This window comes from Meleagris gallopavo, chromosome Z (assembly GCF_000146605.3).
Source record: "Meleagris gallopavo isolate NT-WF06-2002-E0010 breed Aviagen turkey brand Nicholas breeding stock chromosome Z, Turkey_5.1, whole genome shotgun sequence".
Classification (NCBI taxonomy): Eukaryota; Metazoa; Chordata; class Aves; order Galliformes; family Phasianidae; genus Meleagris; species Meleagris gallopavo.
The window spans coordinates 20420346-20431259 of NC_015041.2; the positions used below are offsets into that span (position 1 = coordinate 20420346).

The window sequence follows — 10914 nt, forward strand, 5'->3', positions numbered from 1 at the left end:
AAAATTCAGCATGAAACACTGTTTTGTTGATATTTTCCCTTGAACTGTTTTCAGTCCTGTAACTTCAACTTCAGGCACTTCCCTGTTGTCCTTGTGGGTGAATGGTCATTTTTTTTTTTTCCTGAGGCCAACTCAGTTTACTGCAGGCACATAAGCAAAGAAGACTTCGAGTACTTCAGCCTTTTTCTCACCTTTGATGGCAGTGTTCCCCTCTGTATCCAATAAAGGATGGAGATTCTCTTTGGCCCTCCTTTTGCTGTTAATGTATTTGTAAAAACATTTTTTTTAGTCTTTTACAGCAGTGGCCAGATAGTGTACTTTCACCCGATTTTGATTTTCTTTCTGCATAACCTAGCAATATCCCTGTACTCTTCCAGGTTGTCTGCCTCTTCTTTCAAGGTGGTAAACACTCTTTCCCCTCCCCTGAGTTTTAGTGATAGCTCCCCATTCCAGGGGAGGCTGATATTTCTGTCAGTTCATCTTACAACATATAGGGATGGCCTACTCCTGCATCTTTAAGACATCCTTCTATAGGAATATCCAGCCTTTCTGGACACCTTCTGCCTTCAAGACTGTCTCCCAAAGAACTCCCCCAACCAATGTCCTAATCAGCCCAAAGTCTGCCCTGCAAAAGTCCAAAGTAGTGGGTTTACTCACCCATCTTGCACACGAACACATTCACCATTTTGCCTTTCCATTCAGCTTCAAGTTCTGACAAATCCAGAAGTGAGGCTAACCCATGATGCTGGGTAGTATTTCAGAAACAGGCAAAGCTTAACTCCTCTCTTCCTCTTTCCAGCTGAGCGACATAATCAGAAAGTGAGTTCTAGCTCAACATTCTCTTTAAGTCACTGATATTTGCAGATCTGCAGTCTGTTCCTGCAGTGTTTTTTTAGCACCTACTCCAGGCTATGAACCACACCATGCTCTATTCGCTCCACTATTTGTCTATTGCTTTCCTGGACCCAGAAATGCAGGAGGGAAATAACTGAAGCGGTAGGCCTCTCCTGAGGAGAGCCCAAGCTGGCATTCATGCTGGATTGTCAGCGCAATTACTGGTGCTGACTTGTTTAACCAGTCCAATTTACAGAAGATAGGAAAAGCTGCCTTGAATCCTTGGCTGCCTGGCTCAGCGTAGAGGCTGGGTTGTCCTCTGACAGCAGCCTGGTTTGAGTCAGTCTTTCAGGAAGTGCCTGCCTATGGGGCTGGCAGCAGGTCAGTGGTAGCAGGGAATGCCTATAAACAACTCAGAGCTGCAAGGAGAGGCCTGCTGGTGTCCAGAATGTGCATGTGTCCATGGGAAGATGAGTGTAAGAAGATTTCAGAGGAATGCTTTTGGGACTGGAGCTGAAACTGAGTTTGTTGTTCCCAGTGCAAGTGTTCAAAGTGAGCTCAGCTTCTACCTCACCGGGTGATCGCAGCATCTGGCCAAATGCAATTTGGAGTCTTGCTGTGGTCAGAGCGAGGCCACACGTGGCTTTCCCTGAAGACAGGTGTCAGGCCGTGCCTGTGCACTGCTGTGAGACGGACAGTAAAGCTAAGGAGTGCTAAAGGTAATGTTATGAGAAAGGCTTAGTGAGTAGGCATGGCAGCTGCTACCACATGGCAGATACTTTTACAATCAGAATTTAAAGAGAAGCTCGATACAGGACATTAGGTCTGCCCTGCCAGGGTCATCTTGAGACTGTATGAATGTTGCTCCAGTCCACCACAAAAATTTGTGTTTTTTGTTTTAATTGAGCAACATACAGTAGTGCCAACAGAAAACACTGTTCCTCAAGTGCATTTGATAGGGGGTGAGAAGGGTGAGAGATCTGTTGCTGTTTTGTTGAGGGTGCTGTGGATTCTTTTATATCTTTTTGTTATTATTTTCAGGCTTTGTGCTTCAGCTCTTGGATCTTCCTTCTGTGTGTGCATTAGCCCTATTGGCTGTGACAGCAGTGCTAGTATGGAGATGAACTGGGGAGTATCCTTAAAAGAAGTTAATTCATATTAAAAACCCAGGTCACAGTTTATTTTCCAGGTCCCATAAAAGATATTTTATTCTTTTTCTAAAAAGTATAATGAAAATAGAAAGAGTGTTACAATGATTACATAAAATACAGGCCACAAGCAAAAGCAGTTGTCTTACATCCTAATCCCCTTGCTGTACAACTGTTTGCACTGTGTGCTTGCAATAAACTCAGATTTGCTGATAATTTCGTTTGAAATAGTGAGCACCCCAAATTGATATGGCGACACAGCACAAAACAAGTAGGACAGCTGCAATGATTCCTGCAGTGCTGATCCCACATGAGAGTGAGATTGTGGCTAACGGAGCCCCAGCTAGCGATTTGGGTTCAGAACATGTTGTTCTTTTGGAGTCTTCAATTTTATCCAGATGCTGCCTGTACCAGGTGATGAAACCAATATTGGAACAGGTGCATTCCAGGGGGTTGTAACTCAGATTGATTACGCTGTGGCCAGGCAGGGACTCTAGCTGGTCACGTGGTATAATACAGAGCCTGTTGTAGGCAAAGTTGAGGTAGATGCTCTTGAGTTTTGAAAATACAGCTGTGCTGAGTGCAGTAAACTTGTTGTGGCTCAGATCAACGTGCCGTAACTTCCCAAGGCTGTGGAAGGCTTGGTTGTTCACTGCTGTCAGTTCACAGGATGATAAAATTAGCACCTCTAAATTGGATAGCTGTTGAAACAGTTTGTCCTCAGGCATGATCCCTGACTCAAAAGTGTTTTGACTAAGGTCCAAGAGCACAAGATTTTCCAGACCCTGAAAGAGATGTTGAATGCTGGTATTAATGTAGGAAGAGGAAAGGTTCAGGACTTGCAAGAGATGAAGATTCCGGAAGGGACCCTGTGAAGTGGCAATGTGAAGATGAGTGAAAGCTATGTCCAGCAACTCCAGGCTTGTACCCTCCTTGAAAAACACATCTTGGATATGGAGCTTTGTGTTGTGGCTCAAATTTAGGTACTGAAGGCTGCTCAAGCCATTTAGCGCTTTGCTGCAGCAATCGAGGCTTTCAACATGACTGTGACTTAAATCAAGATGCCGGAGCTCTGCCAGACCTTCCAAGCAGCCAGAGCCTAGCTGCAGTGCCTGCAGGTTCCCTTTGATGTGGAGATGAGTGAGCGATGGGAAGGTGGCAGAGCTGATGTTGCAGAGATGCTGGAAGGAGTTGATGCTGAGAACTAGTTCCCTGAGTGAACTCATCCCACTGATTCCAGGCGGTAAAGCACTGATGTGGGTGTGGGTTAGGTCCAACTTTCGGAGCCTTGTCAGACAGTGAAATGTGGCAGCATTTAGGTTTTCGAAATGCTGTAGTTGCAGATAGAGATCCTTGACAGAAATGTTGCAGAGGCCTTCTAAAACACCTGGAGTTATGTCAGGCTTCTTCTCCACATCACTGAATGTTCCTAGCCAAAGGGTCTGGGTAGTGGAGTTACGTATTCCTGCAAGGACCCCAGGGATGTCAGCACAGCCCCCAAAGTCCAAGCTGTAGAAGTGGGATTGGAGAGCTCCAGGTTCAATGTGTAAAATGTCGTTGCCTTTAAATATAAGAGTCATATTACTGGTCTTCTGCAAAATGCTGACATCTTCTGCTGTGATTACTCTTATATGGTTCATTTGAAAGTCAAGATGTTTGAGGTTTTTAGTTGGAAAGTTGGGAGGGAGCTGCAATGAAGAGATGTGGTTGCTTCCCAAGATGAGGGTGTCCAACCTGTCCAGATTTGTCATTGGAATAAAGGATATCGTGCTTATTCCTGTCTGTGTTAATACAAGCTTCCTCAGAGACTCAGGACCGGCAAACGCTGTGTCAGATAGGAACATGAGCAGATTTCCAGTCAGCACAATGGTGTGCAGCCGTTTGTTGTTGTGAAAGGCATCTTCATACACCCAGTTGATCTGACACCTTGTAAGGGCAATAGAAACCAGCATCACTGGCTGTACTGTAAAGTCCTCATGTAATAAGTGATATCTTAGGCTGCATAACATGTATGTAAAGTGTCATGACCAGTTGTCTTCAGTGGGATACAAGTATCCTTCCTTTTCAGTGATGCTTGCCTCGTATTTGTAAGCTCACATTTAAATGTAGCGACCTAAGTAGGAATCAGCACTCCAGCTTAATGAAATGAAAATCTCTTTTTGATAGAAAATGTTTGGCACTTACAAGGATCAAACTTTCTTTCCCTGGGCTTTAGGGAAGAATATTTTTAGAAAAAGTACACACACACACACACACACACACACAAACACACACACAAGGCAACAACAACCAAATCAAACAAACAAAACAAAACAAAACAAATAAACAAAAAAAAACCACCTGTTCTCATGACACATTTCACCACTGCTCAGCAGATGACTGTTACTGGAGGAGAAACCTGGATGTTGCTCAAGGAGATCAATCTGCTTAGCAAAATAACTCAGCAGTCATCTGCAAGTGCAGCTGGTAGCTTCCCTGTGAAGGCGGGCTCACTCCAGAAGCTGCCAGCTAAGGGGAAGAGTGGGGAAGGGGGGGGCTGACGAAGGTGATATGTAGAAGTGAGAATGCTCTCCCATACCTCGTCAGGTCCAAGTAGAGAAGAGACTCCAGCCCAGAGAAGGTTGAATTCTGGAGGGATGGGAGCATGTTGAAGCTGAAGTCAAGGATTTCTGTTGTGACAGGTAGACTTCCAGGAATCTCCCTCAGTCCTAAACCTTCACAGCTATAGCTTTTATTCGTTGTAATCTGAGGAGAACATTACAGTGGAAATCCAAGAGGTATGCACTGTAAATGTAAACAGGAAACTACCCCTCTTTAAAAAATAAATTCAAATTTAAAAATGTGGCATCTAGAACCCTGTAAAATACCAGCACGGGCTTAAAATACACAAGACCTAGTGTTCTCTGGAGTGGGCTTTCAAAAGGAGCACGTTGCATCTTGTGCTAATTCAAAGTGTCTCATCTGTAGTACTTTCTTACCGTAATTAATACATTTGAGAAATGTTTACTGTTCTGGATACATCATTAATCCCTAAGAAAGGGTTCCCACAAGTAGTTTAAAATTCTGTATTTCTAACAAAGGTTACCCTTGGAGAAGTCTTACAGGAAATCTTGCAGGAAGGAAGTAGAAAAGAGCAGACCCTAGGAATGTTTCCAAAAGGAACAGGTCCAAATTATCTTGATTCCAGCTGTGGTTATGCAAGGGAAGAGCTAGACAGAAATCATACCTGATAGGCCAAGCCTTTAAAATTCCTATCAGGGCTTTTCAGTTTAAGCAAAAATGAGGCTGTCTGTGTGTGGAGAAGGGCATCCTGTGAACAACAGGGAAGCTCATTAAACAGGGCCAGCCTGCCCTTGCCTGCTGCCCACCTGAGAGAGAGCGGCTGGAGCAGGGACTACTGCAGGACCCCACCTGTTGTCCGAGGCTGGGCTAAGGGGCAACTTCCAAGGGGTCCTGCCAGTGCTGGCCAGTGGGGCTGCAGGACAGGGGCAGGGTCACAGGGTCACTCATGCCTGCACCTCCCAGCTAAGGGCAGCCTTGTGTCACCACATTCTCCCCACAAGCTGTCAGGCTGTCACCAGAAGCATGCAGAGACCCTCACAGGAGCATGCAGTGTTGTGCATGCAGTCTGTCAGGGAGGAGGAGGAAATGACAGCTGCGTGCCCTGTGGATGTGGCAGCACCATGAGACTCTGCTGGTGCTCTGGTAAGGGTGTGCGGCAGCCAAGCCATGTCTCTGTGGCCTGGAAGTTGAAGAGGCAGTGAAGGCTGGAGCAGGGAGAATGAATTATAGAATCATAGAATCACAAGGTTGGAAAGGACTTCCAAGATCACTTAGTCCAACCATCCTCCTATTAGCATTACTACCACAAGCCTCTAATCCATATCTTGTAGCTCCTCATCCAGATGCCTTTTGAACGCTGCCATGGATGGCAACTCCTCCACTTCCCTGGGCAGGCCATTCCAGTGCCTGACCACTCTCTGAGAGTTTTTCCTTATGTCTAATCTAAATCTCCCCTGGCATAACTTGTGGCCATTTCCTTTGATCCTATTTGTTGCCTGTGAGAAAAGGCCAACCCCATCCTCATCACAACCTCCCTTCAAGAAGTTGTAGAGTGCAATGAGGTCTCCCCGGAGCCCCCTTTTCTCCAGACTAAACAATCCCATCTCTCTCAGCCACTCCTCATAAGACTTGTGCTCCAGACCCCTCACCAGTTTCATTGCCCTTCTCTGGACACGTTCCAGGGCCTCAGCATCTTTCTTGTAGTGAGAGGCCCAAAATTGAACACAATGCTCAAGGTGCGGCCTCACCAGAGCTGAGTACAGGGAGATGATCACCTCCTTGCTCCTGCTGGCCACTCTATTTCTAATGCAGGCCAGGATGCCATTGGCCCTCTTGGCCACCTGGGCACACTGTCAGCTCATGTTCAGCCAAGAATCAGCCAACGCCGCCAGGTCCCTTTCCTCTTCACAGTCATCCAGCCACTCATCACCAAGCCTATAACGCTGCATAGGGTTGTTGTGGCCAAAGTCAGGCTGCACCTCGAGTACTGGAGAAGAGGAGGCTCAGGGGAGACCTCACTGCACTCTACAACTTCCTGAACGGAGGTTGGGGTGAAGAGGGGTTTGGCCTCTTCTCCCTGGCAATGAACAGGACCCAGGGAAATGGCCACAAGTTGTATCAGAGGAGGTTTAGGTTAGACACGAGGAAAAACTTTACTCTCAGAGAGTGATCAAGCACTGGAATGGCCTGCCCAAAGAGGTCGTGGAGTCACTGTTCCTGGCAGTGTTCAAGAGGCATCTGGACGAGGAGTTGCAAGATATGCTTTAGTAGTTTGTCGTAGCAGTAGTAGTGAGAAGATGGTTGGACTAGATGATCTTATAGGTCATTTTCAACCTTGTGATTCTATGATTTTATGATTTTAAGTGCAGGACTCAACACTTGGCTTTGTTGAACCTCATCCCATTCACCTCAGCCCAGTGATCCAGCTTATCTAGATCCCTCTGAAGGGCTTCCCTACCCTCGGACAGATCAACACTACCTCCCAGCTTGGTGTCCTCTGCAAACTTACAGAGGATACACTCAATCCCCTCACCTAGGTCATCAATAAAGATATCAAATGAATGGGCCCCAGTACTGACCCCTGACAGGTTGACAGACCTGTAGCTCCCTGGATCATCCATATGGCCCTTCTTGTAAATGAGTCACATCAGCAAGCTTCCAATCCTCTGGGATCTCTTCAGATAACCAGGAACACTGACAGATGGTGGAAAGCAGCTTGACACCTCTCTCAGCACCCTGTGGTGGAGCCCGTCTGGTCCCTTGTGGTAGTCCAGATGGAGGAGGAGCTCTCTAACTGTCTCTATCTGAATCAATGGGAATGTATTCTGCATTCCATCCCAAATGGGATCCTAAATGATGTTCCTGGCAGTCAAAGGATGTGCAGGGAGAATGGTTTCTTCCTCCATTTTTGGTGCAGTCAACACAAGGAACACCTTTGACACTGTCAGAGAGATGGAGCACTGGAATAGGCTGCCCAGAGAGGTTGTGGAGTCTCCTTCTGTGGAGATACTCAAGATCCACCTGGATGCCTTCCTGTGCAACCTACTGTAGGGAATCTGCTTTAGCAGGGGTTTGCAATAGATGATCTCCAGAGTTCCCCTCCAACCCCTATAATCCTCTAATTCTGTGACTCTGTAACACTTGTTCCTTAGGGGATCTGGGAAGCATCAGAGGAAGCTGGCCGGGAGAGGAGGTTGGAGCAGCAGTGTGATGCTGGCCATGCCTCCACCACCCCTCGAAGCCCTGCAGCCTGCCTGGGGCCTGGTATGTGGGTGGAGATGGAGTTAAGAGACATACCCAAGCAGTGCTGGTATCTATGGAAACAGCAAAATGTAAACGTGGAAAACACGACTCTTTCCATAGCAGCAGGTGACATATGGAGCTGCCCACTGCAACATACAGTTTAGAGAGATAAAGAACACCTCACTGTTGCTACAGAGATGAGCAATGCCTGTGTTCCACCATAATGCAGTGAGCTTGCTTCCTGCCCATGCTGCAGGGCAGACAGCAGGGCCAGGGGAGCCAGGGAGCAGCTGCCTCTCTGGCATCACACTGTGCCACTCATGCACCTGTGTGAAGACTTCAGTAAGGGATTTGCTTCTGACCCCATCTGTACAGGGAAAAGTGCTGTTGTCCATGGAGCTATCTACCTGAACCAAAATCTTTGCCTTCCCCCATCCTACCCATCTCCCACTTTAAAAATACAAATTAAAAGCTTTGAAGACCAGCCTTTGCCTTGGCTCTGGGAAAACTCTGTGCTTTCTCACTGTCCTCCTGGACACAGCACTTCTGAGCAGCAGAGACATCTCTCTCACCCCGCACACCAGGTGCTGGCTGGCTGGAGAGCATAGCATAAGAGACACAGTCTTGAACCCACCCTCCTTCTGGTTCTGTTGTCTGCTGAAGGTCCCCTTGAGCACTGTGTCATCCACTACTTCTTGCGAGACCTAGAGTGGTGCTGCAGCATGGCAGCAAAAAGGAGGAGGAGGAGGGAAGGAAGTGAGTGCCACAAGGCACATGTCCCAGCGTCCACTCATGGCTCTGACAGAAGCCCCCAGACCCAAGGAAACCCCTTGGTGACTTGAAGCTCTTGGATGCCAGCAGAGCTGAGCTCCAGTCAGATCCTGCCACCAACACACACAGTCTCTGTCCTGGCAGAGACCAGTGCCTGGCACTCACCTCAGAGCAGGTTGCATCCACCATGTGGGAGGCTCTGCAGCTGGCAAAGGCGAGCACAGCTGCAATCAGAAGGCAGGAGCTGCACACCATGTCTGAGTGGGGTTGGCAGGAGGCTGCTGGGGTCTTCTCTTGGAGAAAGTGGGACACGGAGATGGAGGTTGGACAAGTCTGCTGAAAGTAAGTTGTAAGGAAAAATTGTGTTCGGTTAACCTCTTGGTCTCAGTGTGAGCGTGGCAGTAGTTTTGGACAGAAAGAGGAACTTCCCACTTTTAAGTACAGTCATTTGACTGTGCACTGATGTTTATCTGGGGCAGAACAGATTTTAAAAACGGAAAGTGAGGAAAAGGCCTTTTTTTTGCTTACGCAGAACAAACATCTTCATTAAGTACAGTGGAGCTGTTATCTGTGAGTGAAGAAGGGGAAGAAGCAAGGAAAGGGAAACAAGAATGCAGTGTCACATATGAAGAGTTCAGTGCAAGAGAAAGTCTGAGTCACAAGAAAGTTAGCGTGTCACTTGTGAAATTACAGAACTTGTAAAGCAACTAAAATACAGGCACAGTCTTATTGCAGAAAGGGTTACTGATGAGAATGGCTTCTCTTGTTAGAAATAAAGCTAAAAAGCAAAAGCTGAGTCTGGAAGAAATGCTTGATTGCATTTAGGTTAAGAGTTAGGTTAGGTTAAGTCTGGTTTTTATGAGTGGGACAATACTTCAAACCATCCTAGGATGGGCATGTGTGCAGCTCCTGCAGGTGAGAGGAGATCCAGGCCTGGTCCTTGCCGCCCAGCACAGCATGGCTGTGTGCTCACTCTGGCCACCCAGCCTGCCAAACATGGATTTATTCATTTTTCTTTCTTTTCATTGGCTGAGTCATTTGTGTGATAACTTGGTCTCAGCAAGCCCAGTAGCCTGTATGCCAAGGAGTGTTTTTGTAAAGAGGCAGAATGAGCAGTGCTGAGCTGCAGGGAGCATCTGTGTGCTGGGCAGAGCCTCCCAGCAGCCAGCTGCTTCAGCATGCAGTGGCATGAGAGGAGAGAGATCCTAAGTAAGAGCAAAGCAGACACGGCGTGGGCAGTAGCAGGAGTAAGAGCTGATTTGTCCATCAAGTGCTGCCCAAATCACAGGTGTGCTTGTCCCTGGAACTGGGTGATAGCAGGTGGGCCATCAACATACAGGAACAGTGCTTAGAATCTAGTGTAGAGCAAAGTCCATACTGCATCTTTGTATAAACTTTGCGTGGTCTTGGTGTACCTGTATCAAGCACAAGCACACCTACCACAGCCCTGCAACTGCATTTGTTTGCTGATAGGATGATTTTTGCTCATCTGATAGAGCTATACTTTTTGTTGCTGTTTCTGCAGTTGTACTTAATTTATGAAATTTAAAAGCAAACATTTTCTGAATGGCAGTCTGGAAAGCTCACTGATATCTCCTCCCTGCCTCTTTCCCTGCCAGATCCACGTTTACTGGAAATCCTGCTCCCCCTGCCAGCCAACAGCAGAAAGTTCAGAGGAACTTGTTCATGATGTTTGCGGCTTGTTCTCTTCCTGTGCTCCATGCTAACACTCCAAGGCTTTTCCTGGCTTGCAGCATCTATGGCTTGCACCCTACCTTGCTTTTGGGAGGCCATGAGAACTTCTGGCATGGATGCCTCCACAAAATCACCCACACCAGAAAGCTCTGTTCTAAGAATTGGTTGTTCTGGAAGAAAAGTCCCCTAAATTACGAGGAGAGAGCAGTCAAAATGAATCCTGCCTCTCCCTGCTGTACAAACTTGTTCTTATGTGTTGTGTAATTCACATATGATTAGCATAGAAATAACTGCAGTAATTTACTTTTTTATGAGGAAACTGGAAGGATTTTGTTGCAAGTAATCCCAGGGTCTGCCTCTGTTATGGGCAATGAGGGTTTAACTGTTGAAGTGAAATTGGAGGTCTGGTGTTTACGGCTCATCCAGGAGCTGGGGAGCACAGAAGCTACCAGAGGTGTATGAGCAGTTCCGTGAGCACCCATCATGTTAATTCCACTCCCTGTGCTCATAAGAGGCCGCTGTCCCCTCCCAAGCATCCTCCTGTTTGTAATTTTACATCTTCTGTGTGTAGTCCCCTCTGACAGTGGGGGATTTCACAGAAGAAGCCTTTTTTATTATCCTTTATCACTTTAGCTAGATTCAATTCCAGACGGGCTTTAGC

At 47.0% G+C, this 10914-nt stretch overlaps 2 protein-coding genes across 2 annotated transcripts in view; both read right to left on the reverse strand.

The window, feature by feature from the left end:
• The window catches only part of THBS4 (thrombospondin 4), a 1064342-nt gene that overhangs the window by 712697 nt on the left and 340731 nt on the right, over window positions 1–10914 (reverse strand). The gene's annotated exons all lie outside the window — the stretch shown is intronic.
• Window positions 2025–8983, reverse strand: CD180 (CD180 molecule). The gene is made up of 3 exons (XM_010725507.3): window positions 8724–8983; window positions 4561–4727; window positions 2025–3908 (listed from the first exon to the last, which is right to left on the reverse strand). The coding sequence occupies exons 1-3, from the start codon at window positions 8811–8813 to the stop codon at window positions 2183–2185; spliced, it is 1983 nt and encodes a 660-aa protein (XP_010723809.1). The 5' UTR covers window positions 8814–8983; the 3' UTR covers window positions 2025–2182.